General features: G+C 41.5%; 2 protein-coding genes across 2 annotated transcripts in view; one reads left to right on the top strand and one right to left on the bottom strand.

The window, feature by feature from the left end:
* Positions 1–222: 222 nt before the first annotated feature.
* On the bottom strand, positions 223–22,195 carry LOC140845283 (uncharacterized). Its single transcript, XM_073219274.1, has 6 exons — positions 22,180–22,195; positions 21,515–21,807; positions 21,039–21,461; positions 4,741–4,817; positions 3,120–3,259; positions 223–1,800 (listed from the first exon to the last, which is right to left on the bottom strand). Exons 1-6 carry the CDS (start codon positions 22,193–22,195, stop codon positions 1,772–1,774), a joined length of 978 nt encoding a protein of 325 aa, XP_073075375.1. The 3' UTR covers positions 223–1,771.
* Positions 21,017–22,196, top strand: part of KAT6A (lysine acetyltransferase 6A) — a 160,889-nt gene continuing 159,709 nt past the window's right edge. The window contains exon 1 of the mRNA XM_037005290.2: positions 21,017–21,123. The gene's annotated coding sequence lies outside the window, so the exon portion shown is untranslated. The remainder of the gene's footprint in view (positions 21,124–22,196) is intronic.

Genomic DNA, 22,196 nt, shown 5'->3' with positions numbered 1-22,196 from the left:
TTAAAGTATTAGACATATTATTTTACAGTCTATATCTAAGGCTATATTTTAACAATTAAAAAATACAGAATACCAAGTAAATTTGAATTTCAGGTAAACAACCCATTTTTGGTATAAGTATGTCCCAAATATTGCACAGGACACGTTTATACTTAAAATGTATTCATTACTTATCTAAAAGTTTAAATGTAATTGGGTGTCCTGCATTTTATCTGGCTACTATCTGGTAATTCCTGTATCTAAAGTCTTGTTAGAACTGCTTCACTTGTCTTGATGGATCTTATTCACAATGGCTTGTTTCCTTGTACACTTTGGGATTTATGGCTATAGGCTTATCATGGCTTCAATTTCTCTGTCAGCTTTCCTCCAGGCTTAGGTTGAGGGTACATTCCTCCAGGAGATCTGTTGCATTTGCTTCCTCCAGGTGTCTTATTGCGTCCTGCCATCTAGGGCGATGGCAGGAGAACGATCACCGAAGGCCTGGTTCATTAGGAATCTTTATTATGGGCGTCCAAGCATCCATCTAGCGAAAGGCAAAAGCAAAAAACAACAACCGCCACTTCCTCCAGGGCAGCAGCTTATATAGCATATCCCAACCAATCAGCTGACTGATCACGCGCCAGGTTCAGTCTTATTGGAAGCATGTGAAAAGCATGCTATGAGCACGAGCACGGAAATGGGGACAAGCCAATCATGGAGACTTCCTTATGTGCTGAGCTGTAGGACCAGGAAGGGTGGTGTCTAGGAAGCAGGCGCCATCTTTAGGGCATTGTCCAGCTAGAGTGGGGCTCAGCCTCGGCCGTAGGCCGGGCCCTCACATCTCCCCCTTTATTGTTTTATAACCAAAGGGCTGTCGGGATCATGCCTGTCTTAGGTCGTCCGGAGTCTGCGGCATTCTTACCCGTCCTCAGGCAACAGACAACTTAGGTCTGCGCCCTGTCTTAGGTTGATATGCGCAGCTCCCGATCTTACCCGTCTTTGACTACTGATCCAGCATATTAAGCCATACTCTAGGGGAGATGCCTTCCTCTAGCGCTGCCATGGCCTGCAACAGGACCTTCTGTTAACAGACTTTCCTCCCAAGCAGGAGGAGGCCCACAATTAGCAATATTCCTATGACACCTACACCTGACCAGGCTTTGGTGGCGTTTAACACAGCTTCAGCTATTTGAGCTACGGAGAGCATCTCTACCTTCTTGGAGCTAACATTCAAAATTTCTAACTGTAGTTGAGTGGTGAGCTCGTCAAGCTCACTGGACCAATTTGTGGTTAACATCTTGCCTAACTGTCTGGACAAGTTGGCAGCTTTAGAATAATCATGAAAAGGAATACCAGTAATACACCCCCATATAAGAATGGACGCAGCCCACAGACAAAACCTCCCCCAAGAGGTTCAATTGTTCTTGAAGAAGGTTCATGCATTGGTTGACCAAGGCCATCCCATTCTTAAAATGGCCGTTGATGACGTTCTGCGTTGTCATTGCCGAGGCAGTGGCCTGGGACAGACCATTCAGCGTCTCTGCCATAGGAATGGTGATAGTGCGGCAGTGGCTGCAGCTGCAGTGGCCACCAAGGTGGCAACGGCCAAGGCAATGGCTGCAGAGATGCCAAAGTCTCTCTTGTACCGGGAGTGGCAGAGGCCACGCCCTCACCACTCCCCACAGCATTCTCGGCTCCACCGTTGCCTGCTGTAGGATCCACGGCAGGAGCAGAAGCAGTGCGATCATCTTGTACCTCCGCTCTGGGGTTTTCCACTCTGCGTATCAGACATTCAGGCACCCAAACGGGGTTCTGCTGGTCCTGTGGAAAAACACAAACCGAGCCTCGGGTCCAGATTATCACTGGGTCCGGGCCTTTCCATGTTCCTTCCAACACATCCTTCCACAAAACTTTAGGCATGTGTTTTGGATTGGATTGTTGGCCGTGCCGCTCTGCTGCACTGCGGCCATTTTTGTCCAGTGTTAAAAAGTGTAAAATGAATAATATGATGTTTAATTTGTCTCTGGGGGATCTAAAGTCTTCTCCTATTCCCCCTTTTTGTTTATATAAGGCATTCTTGAGGGTGAGGTGGGTGCGTTCCACCATACCCTGACCCTGAGGGTTGTCTCTAGCTCCCTGCTGCTCTCATGACACAAAAGGATGTCATCCATATAATGATAGATGCCTTAGGCAGGGCCATGGGCAGTGGCAAACCCAGTTGTATTGAGCCCATAAGCACCATCTGCTTATTTACAGCTTTAAGGTCATGTAAAAGCCTCCACTTCCCTGTTTTCTTTCTTATGGGGGGGGGTAGAGGCCTGAATATGCTTGGCAGCAAGCTGCTCCTGTACTAAAGTGTGGGCTGCTTCCTTCTTCTCTTTAGTAAGGGGCCACTGAGGAACTCACACAGGATTCTCAGATCGCCACTGAATCTTTATTTGCTGTTCTCCTTCAGTGGCCCTGAGGAAAAACCCAGCCCGGGCCCTCCAAATTGACTGGGCGTAATGTTAGACAAAGGAATGGGCTTTTCTCGACCCAACAGGTTCTTCCCAAGCCCACCTGTCCCGGGGTAGCCTTGTCTTTTCATACTCCCTATAGGAATCGTCCCTACCGGGAGCGGTTCCACTTAATCTGCTTTGCGCAGATTGTTCCCTAGTCTTTCCCACAAGGGGGCAGTGATCCTTCCCTCATCCAAAAACCACTGCGCGTGCTTCTCAACAGTATGTAAGAAAGCCCTTGCGGTTTTAGCCTTTAATGGAGTTCCATTAGCCCTTAGGAGTGCCCGGAGTGGTTCCTCCGCCCACATCCTAGACACCTCTGAACCCATAGTGCGGAGGAAAGGAAGTTGACTCTATTCTAAGTTGAGGTTACTTGCGCCCACGCTCGTACCCCTGAATTGAGTCTCCTTACAGCCTGAGAGTCCTCGCTAACTGGTTTTCATCGCTTCCCGTGAACTTTAATCTACGTCGCTTTACCTGCGAACTTTCCACAGCGCTCTTATTCTTTCGTGAGGAAACGCAGAAACATATACAGACTAAGACAGAACAAGACAAGGAACACAAAGGCTAAACACACACACCACAAATGCTTGCACTTGCACGACCTGATGTTGCTTTCACTTTGTCCCTGACCATACTCACCACTCTCCAAAATGTCAGTCACTCGTGTAACTCTTCCAAAGGGTGTCCACTCGGATCGCCGCAGGGTGAGAAGTTCCACTCCGTCCTCAGACGCCAGGTTTTCGTCCTGGGTTTCGGCACCAGCTATCGTGTCCCGCCATCTAGGGCGACGGCAGGAGAACGATCACCGAAGGCCTGGTTCGTTAGGAATCTTTATTATGGGCATCTGTGCATCCATCTAGCGAAAGGCAAAAGCAAAAAACAACAACCACCACTTCCTCCAGGGCAGCAGCTTATATAGCATATCCCAACCAATCAGCTGACTGATCACGCGCCAGGTTCAGTCTTATTGGAAGCATGTGAAAAGCATGCTATGAGCACGAGCATGGAAATGGGGACAAGCCAATCATGGAGACTTCCTTATGCGCTGAGCTGTAGGGCCTGGAAGGGTGGTGTCTAGGAAGCAGGCGCCATCTTTAGGGCGTTGTCCAGCTAGAGTGGGGCTCAGCCTCGGCCGTAGGCCGGGCCCCCACATGTCTGACTCACTATAGATCGAGTTCACTAGAAACTAAAATTCTCAGCTGGCGGTTTGCTGGACCATGCAAAGAGTGAAACTTTGGGCCAGGAACCATTAGAAGGAAGAAAACAGTTGGTAGCTTTAAAATGTCAATAGAGACTTTTTCTTTTAAAAAAAAATTTGTACAAAGATAAATGTGGAAACAATTTTTGTTACTGTCTGCCTCTCCTAGGTGTGTGTTCTTCTAGCTAAAAGTCTTAGCATTGCTAAGTCCTGGCTTTGTTTCTTTGGGGGTGGGGACCCAGGTGGGGACCCGGTGGGGACCCTCCCCTCACTCCCCACCCCGCACAAGCCCAATGCCTAGTACCAGGTGGCCCTGGCAGAGGTTGCAGGGCATTCCACAGCAGCTTCAGGGTTTACTTCCTTCCGTGGACTTCCTGGCTGGTTTGCTCCTGGCATCAAAAGAATCCTGCCTGAATTCTTCAGATGCATCCATTTACTTAAATGAGTGATTGCCAAGTTTGGGTTGGCCTTTTAGATGTTTTGGGGACCTTCCAGTTAGCCTGATTGCTGGAAACCTGTGTTTATTTATCAAACCATCTTTTGATCTTATAAAGTTAGAGTTGCTTCAGGTAATGCTAAATATGGAGATCTATACAAGGTACCCCTATCTGATTATAAATGTGTGTAAAACAAAATAAGCAGAATTCCTCTCAAAATTCTATCTAACTTTAAGAAGCTACTCTTTTTTGTAGGTATGCCACATATAAGTAAATCAATTACAGTAGCCACATTAAAAAAACAGTGCACACATATGCCACATCCCTTTAACATTCAGAGTAATCTACCTTACTGGAGAGAGAACTAGAGACCCTGAACGTGATCAGTGATCCTTGTTTCCCTTGCTGCAGAGCCCACTCCCTGCCTGCGATTCTCCAGGTGCAGGCTCTGTATTTCATATCCAAACACTCCACCTTAGTTCTGCAAACTGAAGATCCAGCCTCCCCCACATGATGTTACACTGCCACCCTGGTAATTTATCTTGGGTTTTGTTTCATTTTCCCCCTCCCTCCTAACTGGTGGCCTTTCTTTGGTGAGTTTTATGATTTGGGGTTGTTGGCTCACCTTTGTTTAAATTTCTCTGTTAGATTTCTCCTAGGCTTAGACTGAAGGTAGATTCCTCCAAGGGATGCCAGGGATACCTGCGGACACATGGATGGTTTCCTGATGGAGAACTTCAGACAGGCCTGACTCAATACAGCTGAAATATTTGGACATTGTACCTCAAGAGGGGAGGAAAAAGTGCATAAGGGTCTCAATTCTATAGTAGCCTGGAGGAATCACGGTCTCCCAAGCACCGTTTCCTTTCCCCTTGGTATCACAGCCATGAGTGTGGGAGGGGTAGCCTTTATCAAATCATTAACACATGTTCCTGCTACATCTTTATCCCAATGCAGTAAGTGCCTAATTAAGGTCTACTCAAATGATCTGTTCTAGAAAAAAATTGCCCAAGATGAGGTGCCTTATGATCTCCAATAAACATGGAAGCAGGTGGATACTTTTAATTGATAACTTGTGCCTTAAAAAAATGTACAATTGTTTACCTCACCAGAAAACCTCTACAGAAGACTTTATATATGGAGAGTATCTCCCCATAGATTATTAGTTGGAAAGAGAAAAATAATAACTACAGTACTGAAACAAGACCACAACTTGACCAATTGATCAAAATAACTTCACAAAATAGACATCTTGATTAAAAAAGAAGAAAAATTTAAGATCAAGAACTTAATCTTCCAGCTTAAGAAATGAGTAAGAGGAGAGAAAACTAAACCCAAAGCAAACAGAAGGAAGGAAATAACAAAGACTTAAATGGAAATAAGTGGAATAGAGGATGGAAAAAATACAGTGAATCAACTAAACCAAAATGTGGTTCTTAAGAGCAACAAAATTGGTGAACTTTTAGCTAGAATGAAAAATGCAAATGAGAGGACACTCAAATGACTGAAATCAGGAATGTGAAAGGGGACATCATCCAACTTTAAAGGAAAGAAAAGCACTAAAAAGGAATACTGGACAACTGTATGTATCTAATGAGATAACTAGGTGAAATGGACAAACTCCTAGAAAGACAAAAAGTACCAAAACTGACTCAAGAAAAAATAGAAAATCCCAATATACCTATAACAAGTTAAGAGATTGAATAAGGAATTAAAAAACTTCTCACAAATAAACACCCTTGTCCAGATGATTGTATTGGTGAATTTCACCAAGCATTTAAAGAAGAATTCTACCAATCCTTTACAAATGCTTCCAAAATATAGAAGAGGATGGGACACTTCCTAACTCATTCAATGACAGTAGTACTAGCCTGATTCCAGACAGAGCTATCAATAGGAATTTATTCTAGGAATTTCAGGTTGGTTTAGGATATGAAATCAGTTAATGTAATAAACCAATTAGTAGAAAATAGGGCAAAAACCATATGATCATTCCAATACATGCAGATAAAGCATTTGACAAAATCTGACACTGTTCCATGATAAAAATGCTCAACAAAATACAAGTAGAAAGGAACTTCCTCAATCAGATAAAGGGCATCTATAAGAAACCCACAGCTATCACACTTAATGGTTAAAGACTGAATGTCTCCCCCTGTAAGATCAGGAGTAAGACAAGGATGCCTGCTCTCACCACATCTGTTTAACATTATACATTGGAGGTTCTAGCCAGGTCATGAAAGAAATAAAAGCACCCAGATGGGAAAAGAAGAAGTAAAACTGATGACATGATCTTGTATATAGCAAATCCCAAGGCATTAATTAAAAGCCATTAGAGCTAATCAAAGGGTTTAGCATTTGCAGGATACAAGATCAATATGTAAAACTTAATTGTATTTTTATACATTAGCAAAGAATATGGCAAAAAATGAAATTAAGAAAACAATTCCATTCACAATAGCATTAAAAAGAATAAAATACCTCAGTGTAATTTAACAAAAAAAGTGCAAGATATATGCTGAAAACTATGAAACATTGTTGAAAGAAGTTTAATAAGCTCTCAATAAATTAAAAGACCTCCCATGTTCATGGATGGAGAGACTTAATATTAAGATGGCAATACTCCCCAAATTGCTTCACAGATTCAACTTAATCCCTATGAGAATTCCAGGTGGCTTCTTCCCAGAAACTGACAAACTGATGCTAAAATTCACATGGAAATGAAAAGACTCAGAAGAGCCAAAGTAATCTTCAAAAAGAAGAACAAAGTTGGAGGACTCCTAATTGTCAGCCTTAAAACTTATACAAAACCTCAGTCATTAAGACGTTGTGTTGGTATGCAGGTAGGCAAATAGATCCATTGAATTGAATTGAGAGCCCAGAAGTAAACCCTTACATATATGATCAAATGAGTTTAGATGAGGGTGCCAAAACAATTTAATTGAGGAAGAATAGACTTTTAAAAAAATGGTGCTGGGAAAACTGGATATCCACATGCAAAAGAATGAAGCTGGACCCCCTAACTCATACTGTACAAAAAAGGAAAAAAATCTCTCAGTAGGTCAAAGACCTAAATGTAAGAGCTAACGTTATAAAACTCTTAGAATGAAATACAGGAGTAAACTTCATGGTCTTGAGTTTGTTTGGCCATGTTTTCTTAGATTCAACATCAAAGACACAAGCAATAAAAGAAAAAAGTCAATAATTTGGTCTATTGAGAATTAAAACTTGTGCTGCAGATGATAATCATAAAGAAAGTGAAAAGAGCACTAGAAAGTTGCTAAAACAGAAGATTTTAAATGTTCTCACCAAACACACACACACACACACACACACACACACACACACACACACACACACACACTATGTGAAGCAATGGATGTTTTAACTAACTTTATTTTGGTAATTATTTTATGATATGTACATATATCAAATCATCACATTGTACACCTTAAAATCATACAATGTAATGTGTCACTTACATCTCAATAAATCTGGAGGGGTCAAGAAAGTGAAAAGACAACCCACAAAATGGGAGAAAATACTGGCAAATCATATATCTGATAATGGACATATATCCAGAATACACAAAAAAACTCTTCTAACCCAATAAATAAAAGACAAATAACCTATTGTAAAATGGACAAAGGATTTGAATAGGAATTTCTCTAAAAAATATCTACAAATGGCTCTTAAGCACATGAAAAGATGCTCAGCATCATTACTCATCAGGGAAAGGAAAACCCAGTAAGATTCTGCTTTATACCCAATAGGAGGCATCTAGTGAAAAAGATGGACATAACAAGTTTTGGTGAGGATGTGGATAAATTGCAAGCCTCATAGATTGCTGGTAGGAATGTACAATGGTACAGCCACTTTGAAAAACAGTTTGGCAGTTCTTCAAAAATTTTAAATAGAGTTACCATATGAGCTAGTTTATTTCACTCTTTGGTATATACTCAAGAGAAATGAAAACATATGTCCATGTAAAAACGTGTACACAAATGTTTTTAGAAGCATTACTCATAATAGTCAAAAAGTGGAAACAATCCAAACTTCCATCAGCTGATAAATGGATAAATAAAATGTGATCTACCCATACAATGGCATATTATTCAGCCATAAAAAGAAATGAAGTAGTGATACTTACTACAGCACTAATGAACTTTGAAAACATTATGCTAAGTGAAAGAAGCCATCACAAAAGACCATGGAGGGTATGATTCCATTTATATGAACTGTCAAGAATAGGCAAATCTATAGAGGCAGAAAGTAGATGAGTGGTTATTTAGGGGCGTTATCACCCCCAGATGTGATACCCTGAAAAGGACACTGTCACTTTTGTGTTGTGGTTGAGGATGAGTAACCAGATCTAATCATGAGGAAATAGAATAGAAAGTGCAGACCATCCTATAACATAATTGGTCTGCATTCTTCAAAACTGTCAATGTCATGAAGGACAAAGGCTGAGGAGTTTTACTAGATGAGAGATTAAAGAGGCATATAATGTGTGATTGTAGACAGGACCCTGATTGGAAGGAAAAAATGGCTTACAGAGCATATGTGGGACAATTAACAAGATTAGAATTGGATTGTAGATTAAAATACAACAATGCTAAATTTCCTGTTCATAGCTATACTATGGCCATGTATGGAAATATCTTGTTACAAGGAAAAAAAACATAAAGAGGTATGATATATACAATTGACATTCCCACAGAGACATTATAATCAACTTGAAAAGAATACATACGAAGAAAAGTAAAGGCATGAGTATAGCGAAAGTCAGAGAGTGTTGGGGGAAGGAAGGGATACAGGAAGGCACAGTGGGGGAACAGGGGTGGTTTGCAAAGTGAGGGAAGGCGGGGAAATGTTCTATTTCTTGGCTTGGGTGATAGAACACAGGTATTCATATTATTGTCTTTGAAAGTAAACATATCTTTTCCTATACTTTTTACAGTTTAAAAAAGTAATTTTAAAGGACTCTAAAGTGCTATACCACAATTTTAAAAAGAACCGCCACAAACCAGAATAATCTAATCAACCTGACAGTTTCTATAACTTGTTGCTTTCACTCAGTATTATGCTTTTAATGAATTTTCCCTATTAAGAACATCTTGTTAAAGTCTGCTTACTGAACTAAAAAAAAATAGGTATTAATTCTGGCTAGGGGGTAATGGATGTTTGTTAAACTCTCTAAACTGTGTTTTTTTTCTTTGGGTTTAATGATTTAAAATAAATTAAATTAAAAAGTACGTGCCTGATTCTGCCTAAGAAATACTTCCTAGATTCATGGGTGAAGGTGACTTATCAGAAAGTGCCAGGCTGACAGTCATTTTTCTCTGGAGTTCTAAACCTGAGCTTGTATGACCTTGAGTAATGATCATAGATCATTTATTAGCTCTGTGATCATTGGCCATCTACTCAAACATTGTGCTTTATATTTTCTTTCTTTAAAGTAGGAGATGTAATGTACCCATTTTGTTAGGGTATAATGTTCTTTCAGGGGGTTCAACTGATACTGGAAATCATTATGAAAAGAATGCCATATGTCCTAGATTAAAACTGCCTACCTAGAGCGTATTATGCTAAGTGAAATAAGAGAAAGACAAGTACCATGATTTCATTTATATGTGGAATCTAAAAAATAAAACAAATGAACAAACAAATAAAATAGTAATAGACTCATACAATAGAGAACAAACTAGTGGTTGCCATAGGGAAGGGGGCTTGTAGGAAGGGCGAACTTGGTGAAGGGAATCAAGAGGTACAAATATCCTACTATAAAATAAATAAGCTGTTTATAGGAGATACAGTCAATAATATTATAATAACTTTGTATGGTGACCATTGGTAACCCAACTTATTGTGGTGAGCATTTCATCATGTATATAGCGGTCCAATGACTATGTGGTACACCTGGAGCCAGTATAATATTGTATGTCAACTACACTTCAATTTTAAAAAAGGAGACTGATGTATAGACTCACCATTTATTTAAAGCTTTAAACTTTTTGAGGAAGAAAGGAAGGAAGGGAAGGAGGAGGGAAGAAAAAGGAAGAAAGAAAGAATGAAACACTACCATGTTGAATTAACAGATCCTCCAAAAAAAGTGCATCAAGAAAATGTATTATTTCCTTCTTTCTGCCACAATCATGTTGCCTCAGTCCTACTCCCTTTCCAGTGTGCTGCAGCAATGAAGCAGCCCTCTTCCTGAGCAAGCTGCTTGCTCTTGAGTTCCTCTGTCTCCATCTCAGGTGACTCAGAATGCTGGCAGTTGCTAAGAACTGTACAGTGACAGATACACAATTTCAAAGACACAGGGGCAATACAGCAGATTAAACACATATATTCAATTTTGTTCACCCCCTAAAATTTTACTAAAAGTTACTGTAGTTTTTACTTACTTGGGAGAATGCTTTTAAAAATGACATACAATGACTGATGGAAACAATAGAAAAGGAGACAAAAACTCTGGCGACTAGAATGTAGGTGGACAGGTGATACTGACTTGAAAGACCTCAGAAACCTGGATTTCCAAGCCTGCCACGGGGAAGCTCAAGTGATTCACATTATATCTAGGAATCCTGGAAAAGTATAGAAAAATCATTAGCACCAGTTACCTCTAGAGTTTGGGGTTAAAGGCATGGCTAAAATAAGAATTGGGAAAAAGGTGTTTGTGAAGCAGTGAAATATCTAGATTCCTCTCCCCAACTCTACACCACAGGGCAAATGGTCAGCACCCACAGATAAGACAAAAATTCAGGTTTTATTCTTTAAAAAATGTAAAACAGTCTCTGGATTATGGGGTGCATAGTACATTTGGGGGTTTAAGAAATATATCAAAAACAGGAGGATTAAGAGATAGAATGTGAGAATATTCTTGTCCTCAGGAAATACACACTGAAGTATTAAGAGGTAAATGGGCATGAATCTCTGTTTTCAAATGGTTCAGAGAAATAACAGTGTGTGGGTGGTGGAGGGGACAAAATTTTAAATGTAACAAAATACTAAAAATTGGAAAACAGGTATATAGAAATTTTAGTACTATTGTTGCAACTTTTCTGTAAGCTTGAAATTAGTTCAAAATTAAAGTTTCTTTTTAATTTAAAAAAGAAAGACAGTATCATACACCACTAGTTTGTTCTCTAAGAGGATCATACACCATAATCAAGTGGGATTCATCTCAGGGATGCAAGGATGGTACAACATTTGAAAATCCATCAACATCATCCACCACATCAACAAAAAGAAGGACAAAAACCACATGATCATCTCCATAGATGCTGAAAAAGGATTTGACAAAATTCAACATCCATTCATGAAAAAAACTCTCAAAAAAATGGGTACAGAGGGCAAGTACCTCAACAAAATAAGGCCACATACGACAAACTCACAGCCAACATTATACTTAACAGCAAGAATCTAAAAGCTTTTCCTCTAAGATCGGGAACAAAACAAGGATGCCCACTCTCCGTGTTTTTATTCAACATAGTACTGGAGGCCCTAGCCACAGCAATCAGACAACACAAAGAAATAAAACGCATCCAGACAGATTAGGAAGAAGCCAAACTGTGACTGTTTGGAGATGACATGATACTGTACATAAAAAACCCTAAAAATTCCACTCCCAAACTACTAAAACTAATATCTGAATTCAGCAAAGTTGCAGGGTACAAAATTAATACACAGAAATCTGTTGCATTCCTATACACTAGCGATGAACTAGCAGAAAGAGAAATCAGGAGAACAATTCCATTGACAATTGCATCAAAAAGAACAGAATACCCAGGAATAAACCTAACTAAGGAAGTGAAAGACCTATACTCTGAAAACTATAAGGCACTCTTAAGATAAATTAAAGAGGATACTAATAAATGAAAATTCATCCCATGCTCTTGGGTAGAAAGAATATTGTCAAAATGACCATCCTGCCTAAAGCAGTCTACAGATTCAATGCAATTCCTATAAAAATACCAACAGCATTCTTCAATGACCTAGAGAAAATTGTTCTAAAATTCATATGGAACCACAAAAGACCCCAAATAGCCAAAGCGATCCTGAGAAAGAAGAATAAAGCAGTGGGGATCTCGCTTCCCAACTTCAAGCTCTACTACAAAGCCACAGTAATCAAGACAATTTTGTACTGGCAACCCATAGACCAGTGGAACAGAATAGAGAGTCCAGATATAAATACAAGCATTTATGGTCAATTAATATATGATATAGGAGCCATGGACATACAATGGGAAAATGACAGCCACTTCAACAGCTGGTGTTGGCAAAACTGGACAGCTACATGTAAGAGAATGAAATTGAATTACTACCTAATTCCATACACAAAAGTAGACTCAAAATGGATCAGAGACCTGAATGTAAGTGATCAAACCATCAAACTCTTAGAAGAAAACATAGGCAAAACTCTCTTGGACATAAACGTGAGCAACTACTTCATGAACATATCTCCCTGGGCAAGGGAAACAAAAGCAAAATGAACAAGTGGGACTATATCAAACTCAAAAGCTTCTGTATAGCTAAGGACACCACCAATAGAACAAAAAGGCATCCTGCAGCATGGGAGAATATATTCATAAATGACATATCTGATAAAGGGTTGACATCCAAAATATATAAAGAGCTCATGCACCTCAACAAACAAAAAGCAAATAATCCAATTAAAAAATGGGCAGAGGAGCTGAATAGACAGTTCTCCAAAGAAGAAATTCAGATGGCCAACAGGCACATGAAAAGATGCTCCATATCACTAATCATCAGAGACATGCAAATTAAAAACACAATGAGATATCACCTCATTCCAGTTAGGATGGCCAACATCCAAAAGACAAACAACAACAAATGTTGGCAAGGTTGGGGAGAAAGGAGAACCCTCCTACACTGCTGGTGGGAATGTAAATTAGTTCAACCATTGTGGAAAGCAGTATGGATGTTCTTCAAAAAACTCAAAATAGAAATACCATTTGACCCAGGAATTCCACTCCTAGGAAGTTACCCTAAGAATGCAGCAGCTCAGTTTGAAAAAGACCTGTGCACCCCTATGTTTATCACAGCACTATTTACAATAGCCAAGAAATGGAAGCAACCTAAGTGTCCATCAGTAGATGAATGGATAAAGAAGATGTGCTACAGATACACAATGGAATATTATTCAGCCATAAGAAGAAACAAATCCTACCATTTGCAACAACATGGACATGTAGCTAGAGGGCATTATGCTCAGTGATAAGCCTGGCAGAGAAAGACAACTATCAAATTATTTCACTCATCTGTGGAAGCATAAGAACAATGAAAAAACCGAAGGAACAGAACAGCAGCAGACTCACAGAACCAAAGAATGAACTAACATTTACCAAAGGGAAAGGGACTGGGGAGGATGGGTGGGAAGGGAGGGATAAGGGGGAAAAAGGGGCATTACCATTAGCACACAGAATGTGGTGGGGGCACGGGGAAGGCACTATATCACAGAGAAGAGAAGCAGTGATCCTGTAGCATCTTACTATGCTGTTGAACAGTGACTGTAATGGCGTATGGGGTGGGGCCTTGATAATGGGGGGAGTCTAGTAACCATACTGTTGCTCATGTAATTGTATGTTAATGATACCAAAATAATAGAAAAAAAAGAAAAATGAAAATGATCAAGATATTTAAGGTTATAATTTCCAAGATCTCTTTCACCATTAACATTTGGTAATGTTAAAATCTCTCAGCAATGTGGAAATAGAAGGGAAATTATTCATCTTCATAAAAGCACCCTCAAATGCTACAGTAAATATAATCCTCAAGTTGATAGCATTCCTTCTGTAAGATTAGAAGCAAGACAAGAACAGCATTACCACACAAATAAAGAATTGATACATATATGTAAATTAATAGGAGCTTCTGTTCACCCAATGACACCATTAAGAAAAGTGAAAGCTAACAAGCTAACAACTAGGGGTAATAATATGCAACCTATATAACTACTGATTTTTATCAATTATGGATCAGGAGCTTTGAAATCCTTAACTATAATTATAGATTTGTCTATTTCACTTTAAACAGTTTTTGCTTCAGTATTTTGAAGGTATGTTATTAGTTCTGTATATATTTACGATTGTTATGTCCTTTCTGATGAATTGTCCCTTTTGTTATTCAAAAATATCATTTTTTAAATTCCTGATAATTTTCCTTGTTGTAAAATCTAGTTTTTTTATATTAATATAACCAATTCAGCATTTTTTTCATTAATGTCTACATGGTGTTATCTTTTCTCACTTTTTTCATTCTAACTTATTTGTCTCTTTTTATTTAACATTACTCCTTACAGATAGCACCTATTTGGTTCATGCTTTTATCAACCCTGATAATCTGAGCCTTTTAATTGAATGTTTATACAACTTATATTTAATATAATTATGATATGCTTGCATTCAAATCTATCTTCTTGCTTTAGTTTTCTATTTGTCTCATCTATTCATTGCTCCTTTTTTTTTTCTTTTTCTACTTCTGGACTAAGTAATTTTTTGACTCCATTTTATTTCCGATATTGGCCTATTAGCTATACCTGTGTTTTATTATTATTGTTAGTGGTTGCTCTAGAGTTTACAATATGCATCTTTAGCTTACCACCATCTACCTTCAAATATCATGCTATTGCATGTATAGTGTAAAACCTTGCAAGTACTGCCTATTTCCCCAGATAATCCGCTCATACATTTCACTTCTGTGTAAATTTCAAACTCTACATTCATTATTATCTTAAAAATCAACCATCATATAAGGAGATTAAAATTTAATATATATATACTTACACATTTCTCATGTTCAGCTCTCTTAATACCTTCTTATAAATCCAAATTTCCACGTAATAAAGGATATAACCTTTTCTTTCTGAAGAATTTTTTTCAACATTTCTGGCAGTTTCAGGTGAGCTAGTCATAAATTGCCTTAGCTTTTTTTTTTGTCCAAAGAAGTCTCTATTTTGACCCCTTTCTGAAAGACATTTTTGCTGAATAAAGAATTACAGGTTGATTTTTTTTGTCTTTTAATAATCTAAAGATCTTTTTTCATTTTCTTCTTAGGTGGATAGTTTATAACGGGAAGTCTGATGTGATTCTTATCTTTGTTGGTTTATATGTAGTATGCCTTTTTTCTCTGGCAACTTAAGATTTTTCTCTTAATCATTGGTTTTCAGCAATTTTACTATAATGTGCCCTGATGTGGTTATGATCGTCTATTCTGCTCAGTGTTCACTGAACTCTTTGGATTGGTGGGTTTATAGTTTTTGATTTCGGGCCATCTCAACTATTATTTCTTCAAATCTCTCTCTTAACCCCAAATATAGTGTAAATTCACTCTAATTACAAAGATGACACCCTCCTGAGAACTCTACCTAAGGCCTCGCCTGTTAAAAGGTCCTGCCTTTCTGGCTCCTAGAAGCAGGCACTATTTCCATCCATACAGGCGATTTGAGAATTGTTTTACCTATCCTCTTTTGGTGGTTCTTCTCTCCAGTTAGTTTCATCTCAAACATGCAAATTAAAACTATCAGCAGAATCAAGAGGGCCCCTCTGTAAGTAGCTGGAATTGTATATATATGCGTCTTCCTCCTTTCTGGTTCTCTGTTTTGCAAATGTGAGCTATCTTGGGCTCCCTCAGTTCTGATATTTGTCTCCTCAACCCAGCAATACTGCTGGGCTCTGGGTTCCCAACTCTCCATCCTATGGCCTGGAAACTGTCTCAAAGCAGTATCCTGGGGCAATGATGTGGCTCAGCTTGTTCACTAATCTTGTTTCAGTGATCACTGTCTTACACTGTCTGTTGCCCAAGGCTAAAAAAACAGTGATTCATATATTTTGTGAGGTTTTCTAGTTGTTTAAGAGGGGAGGATAAATCCAGTCCTCATTACTGAAGCATGGCCAGAAGGACTTGCTTAGAGAGTTTTTAAAAATACAGAGCTAAATTTATCTCACTTTAAAAAAACTTAGATTCAGTAGGTCTAGTGTGGAATCTTGGAATCTCCATTTCTTAGAAAGTACTCAGGTGATCCTGATACACAGGCAATGTTGGAAAGCATATCTTGATACCTCAGGCAAAGCCTTGTTAGGACATTCTTAAATTAATAGGAAGTCCAGACCTTTTCATTTTTAAAACTTTTCCTGGTTCTTGAAAGGGTATCTCACTGCAACCCTCCTTACCCCAGAACGACTCAGGAGACACAGGTCCACGCAAGAGATTTTATTATCTGAAAGAGAAAATGACTGCCCCCAGAGAGAGGGAGCAGCAGCTCCTAGGTGAGGAAGTGCATTTTTAAGGAGTAGGGGTAGGGTGTGTTCTGCGTTGGTGATTGGATCTTAAGGGGTGGGCGACCATCTGGTCATTGGTGATTGGATCTTAAGGGGTGAGTGATCATCTGGTTGGTGGTGATTGGATCTTAAGGGGTGGAGGTCTTAGCACACCAGAATTTGCCTTCAGTTCTGAGTTTGATAGGTACTTACAGCCAACTTGGGATCCAGTTGAGAAAAATTAGGAGAGCAGATACAATATAAAACATCCATTTGAAGGTATCAGCTAGCAGTTGAGGCAACCTTCTTAAAAGGACACAATGTCAAAGAAGGGGAAACTACACACTAGATGACATGACATTCTCCAGCACCTTTGATCCTCAGGGAAATTCTGGGCAGAAGGCCAGAGTCTGAGTTTTGGAACAGAGCCAAGAAAGAGGCCCTAAGAGGCAAAGACACCAGCAGGGATTTTTGCAGTTAAGTAAGGTTAGAGAGACAAAATATAAAAACCAGAGAGGCTGGATACCCAGTGAAAATGGAGAGGTGAATAACTGAGCCTAATACTCTACTGTAGTTTCTCTGTCACTTCCCAAATTCTGAAGATGCATCAGACAAATGGCAAACCCACCAATAAGATAGCCTCTGATAAACAGAGTGGAGCATTTTATAGTCTCACAGTCCCGAGTAACGAGGATTAGACTTCAGTGCTTCAGTATCCCCTGGGGTCATGGGCCCCAGAACACACAAGACTCTCAGCTGGAACACCTGGAGGTTGTGTTGCAGGAGCAGCAGCAAAAATGAGGTGGACTAAGCCTTCAAAGTTAGCCCAGTCTCTGATTAAGGTGCTCAGCCCTCTAACTGCTTTGTAAAGGACAGGATGAGTCCTTTCTGGATGAAGTTAATATTATCCAGAGACTATGATTTTTTCATACTTAAAAATTACCAGGCAAGCCAAGAGCCAGTTAAAAAAAAAAAGGCCAAAAACCAATGGAAGGAATATGCAATAAAAATAGACCATAGAAGATCTAGCTATTATAATGATCAAAAAGAAATTTAAAATAGATAGGATTGATATGTTCAAGAAAGCATAGGCAAAGGTGGAAAAGACAAATAAAAATATGGAGAATTTCTCCAAATGAATTGGATTTTATTTTTTTTAAATCATATGAAAATTCTAGAATTTAAAAATACACTGAGAGTTCAATAAAGAGATTTAAGAGAAGATTTAGATAGATGGATAAAAAATATACAGACTCATGCACAAAGGAACCAAAAAAGATGATAGAAAATACATTTGACAAACAATGAAAAATACTGACATATGTATAGCTGAAGTCCTAAAAGGAAAAGAGAGATAAGAAGATACAGACCAAGAATTTTCTGCAGCAGATAAAAGATGTCAAGCTATAATTTCAAGAGATTCTGTGAGTGGCACTCCTCCCACCCATGAATCCAAGTGGGATGAATATAAAAGAAACCACAGGAAAAAACAGTTGAAAACTAAAGAAAAAAAACCCCAACTAACTAAAAGGAGTCAGAGGAAAAAAGACATTACTTTTCAAAGGAGCAATAAAGTAATGATGAAAACAGAGGACATCTTTAGTGTGCTGCAAAAAAATGCCTTGCTAAACTAGAATGCTATGCCCAGCAAAAATATGAAGGATAAAATGAAGTGTAGGCAAATAAAAATGAAGAGAACTTGTCAGCAGTGGGCCTGAAGAGAGGAATTATTCAAGCAAAAGGAAAAAAGTCAAGTCAGAAGTACGTAAGTGCACACTGGAATAAGGAGAAACATAAAAGGTAAATATGTAGGTAAATGAGTATTGACTGTACAGAACAGTGATTATAAAATCCTGGGTGGCTTAAAATATATGCACAACTAAAATCCATGCCAATAAACACAAAAGGTAAGCGGAGGCATACTATTCTAAGGTTTTAGCATTCCTGGGGAAGTGTATAATTAATCATTTAAGTAAGCATGCAGTAAGTCAAGCACGTGTGTTGTAATCTGTAAGACTTCTAAAAGAATGTATAATCAATAAGCTAATAGAACAGTCTAATGGTATAGTTAAACTATTTAACTCAAAAGAAGGCAAGAAAGAAGTAAACGGGCGAAAGGAAATAAATAGTAAGATTGCAAGTATAAATCCAAATACAGCAGTAATTATATTAAATGTAAATGGACTAAAGCCTTTTACTGTTGAAACAAGGAGAGAGCAGCTTTTCAATTTTAGGTTTAGCTGTACTCTGCATAAAATGTAGTTAACAAATATAACAAATAAGACAGGAATTACTAGAGCAATATGTGGAAGGGGCAAGTAACTTTCAGCTGCCAGCCCTGTACGGCTGAGTTCTGAGTAAAGTGGAAATCAAGAAAAACTGTCTTTTCAGTGCTGGGGATTGTTTTTTAACATGCAAAAGATGAGGGACTTTAATCTATTCTTTGTTGCAAACCTTTTATTTTGAGAAGACCTCCTGATTGTGCCATTAAGTTATGCAAATGTAAAGCAAAGACTCTCTATGGAAGCTGTCTGAAAAGCTAAACTGTACTTTGTTGTTGCAAACTGTTTTAAGTTCTTGCTACTTTGCTTAAACCCCAGTTTGGTCTTTTTACAGGAATGGCTATGGCTTAGTTTTTCAATGATTCAAATTAACCAACAGCAAACACAACTCATCTCTGTTACTATTTTTCTTCTGAAGACGAGGTTAGTCTCACTCACATAAAGAACTCATTTTCTTTCTATTAATATGATTCTTAATACGACTCTCTGTACTCTTTGGGAAATAAAAACCTTCCTTCATTCTTTAAGAGACTCTCCCCCGCCTTTTTTTTTGTGGATGTATTTCCATTACAAATAGCTCCCATTTTACCTGACAATGCATCTGTCTGATTCAACGAGGATGGAAAATATCCCTTCAACAGATTATCCTGTATCCCCCAAGTTTCTCTCCTTATTTGAGGATGAGTTTTGGAAATAGGTGAAGGGTTATTCATTAAATCTCACCATACTGCACTCATATTACCTGTGTCAGTGCTAGGATATTGAATTGGCTGGACCATCATTTGAAAATACAAGTTATCATTGATGATCTAGACAGTAAGGCTATATAGAACAGTATAGATGATGATATAGAACAGTAAGGCTAAAAGTTAGAGTGGAGCAAAGCTACAGAAGTAGGAAAGTAGAGGTTGAGGTATATACAAGGCAGAGCTTAAGATGGGGGTGGAAATTTTATCGCTTAGTGGCTTAAGATATATTCATTCATTAGCAACATCTTTTTTTTTTGTCTGTACTACTACTTGTACATTATGCCACAAGAGATGCAAAGAGACGTTCTAGAAGAGCATGTATCTGGGAATACATTCATAAAATGTATACAAGAGCCACACACCAAGGGCTAAATGATCAATACTAAAAAAGTTCAGAAAAGTAAAGATATAAGTTAACATAGTGAGAAGATGGTCTTAAAAGACAGAGCTAAAACGAGGGTGTGTTGGGGAGGACAGTCTATGCAGGGGGAACAAAGCAGACAAAAGTCCAGTAGCAGGGAAAAACACACAAAATTATTTAAATTAAGCATGTAGTACAAGTCTTGTCATTTACTGTTTTTCCACTAAATGCAGGGAAAGAAAAAAGTATGACTCAATCTCTGCCTCAACTAGATGAGAGACAAAGAAACATACAGCCAGTAGAGGACACACAGAGCACGAAAAAGTGCCAGTTCGTGCGTCGTTCAGCCATAAATTCGGAAAAGAGCAATTCTGTACAGGGCATGCGAAGACAGGTGCTGGAATACGACAGAGCAAGTTTCCAAACTCAGATGTGTGCCCCCAAATAGCTGTGTGACCTTGCTTAAGTCACACGACCCAAGTGCATGCTGTTTTCTATAAAAACGGCTGCAGTAAGGTCCAAGTCCTTCAGGTGCGTGTGTGTGATGTCACTGATAAAAGGGCTTGACAGGGGTGTCTGAGTTTCCCCGTCTTCGCACCTACTCCAGGAGGGTGAGCTGCTCCGGTGCTGGTGCAGCAGAACGGGAATGATAAAGGGAGGCAACTTCCTCCCCGCCCTGCGCCCTCTCCCGCCCCCAAGTCCCGGGAGAGTCTCCGTGGAAGTGGGCTGAGGGCGCAGAAGTGGGGAGGAGGATCTGCTGACTGTAAACACAGGCGCCATCAAGAGTTCAGGGCCCGTCGGGCTACCGGACTTCCGTGCCGCACTGAAGCCACCCCACCCATGAGCCCGCCCTCAGTTTCCCCAGCTGTGTAATGGGGATACACCGTCTCCTGCCCGTGATCCTCCTGACCGAACCTCGTGAGACGGGCGAGTAGGACCCCGGATCTCCAGCCTCCAGCCCCACCAGCTCCTCCTCCCACTTCGGCTTTGGCCTTTTGTACCCGCCCCACGTGACCGCCCGGCCGGCTCTTCCCTCCTGCCCCGCCCCACCCTCCGGCCTTTCCCGGCTCTTGGCCCGGCTCTTCCCGCTCCTCGGCCGCCCCCTCCCGCGCTCCCCGCGCTCCCCGCCCCGCGCCGCCCTCCCGGGCTGTTCCCGCTCCCTCCCCCAGGCAGCCGTTCCCTCGCGACGCTTCCCCTCCCCCCGCGGCTGTTCCGCCGCCTCGCCTCCCCTCCCCCCGGCCGGAGCTCACTGTCTCCAAGATGGCGGCCGTGTCAGTTTGGGGCATCTCCGCGGTCCGCCCCGGGCCCCCGGGATCCTGGCTCTCCTCCCCCCCGGTAAGTAGCCGAGGGGCCACCCCCGGCCGTCCCCGGCCGTCGGGCCGGAGGCGGAGCCGCTCCGGGCCAGCTCCGCCGCCTCGCGGGGTTGGCGGGCCGTTGCAGGCCCCGCCGCGGCCTGCGCCGCCTCCCGCTGCTCTGCGCCAGGCCTCGGGCTGGGGCGCCGCGGCCGCCCCCTCGCGCCCGGCCGGCGCCCGGCTCCCCCCGCCCCGCCGCCGCTGCCGTTCCTGCGCTCGCTGGCCCGCCGCCGCCCGCCCCCCGCCCGGGCCCGGCCCCGGCCCCGGGAGCCGGCGGGCGGGCGGCGAGGGCCCAGGCCGCGGAGGGAGCCTTGGGCTGGGCTGAGCCGGCAAGCCCGCTCTCCCCCGGGGGCGCGCCCACCCGCCGGCCCCACCTGCTCCCGGCCGCTCGCCGCCCCCCTGCGCCCGCGCCCCTGGGCGCTCGGAGGTCCGAGCCGGGCCGAGGTGGCGAGCGGGGGTGACAGGCCGGCGGGTGCTGTGGTGCGGAGGACGCCGCACGTGTGGTGGTGTGTCTGCCGGGCTGTCAGCCCCGGCGCCGGGAGGGGAGGTGGCGGGCCGTCGGTCGGCCGGGGGCCGGCGTGCACGGGAGCTGCCCACCTGTCACGCTTTCCGGGCGTCCCGCGCGCCCCGGACGCCCGCTCGCACCGGCCTCTGTGGGGCTTAGGCTCTGGAGGGGCTGGGAACGGGAGGTGCGCTGCCCCGAACTCTTTCACGTGATTTCATTGTTAACTTAGTCCTCGGGTTCGGTTTCCATTTAATGGGAGCGGCGAGGCTGCCCGTTGGCAAGCTGTAGGCCTGTGTCTTTTCAAGTTTTCAAAGTTTCTCTCTCGCTCTTTAAAAAGAGAGCGCGAAGATGTGTTTGGGGGTGGGGAAGGGAGACCGGGGAGGGACTGTCGGAAGCAAGCTGTGCTTCCCTCCTGGCCGCCGGTGCACTTTCAGTTAAAGTTCAAGTCTGCAGGCGCCTTACTTGCTGAAGACCTGCAGACTGGTGAGAATCCCTGCCGGAGAGACAATGAGTAGCTGTCAGTCATTCTTTTACCTGCGAGCTTAATCATT

This window comes from Manis javanica, chromosome 12, assembly GCF_040802235.1.
Source record: "Manis javanica isolate MJ-LG chromosome 12, MJ_LKY, whole genome shotgun sequence".
Taxonomy (NCBI): Eukaryota; Metazoa; Chordata; class Mammalia; order Pholidota; family Manidae; genus Manis; species Manis javanica.
This window is presented reverse-complemented; position numbering and strand designations above follow the sequence as displayed.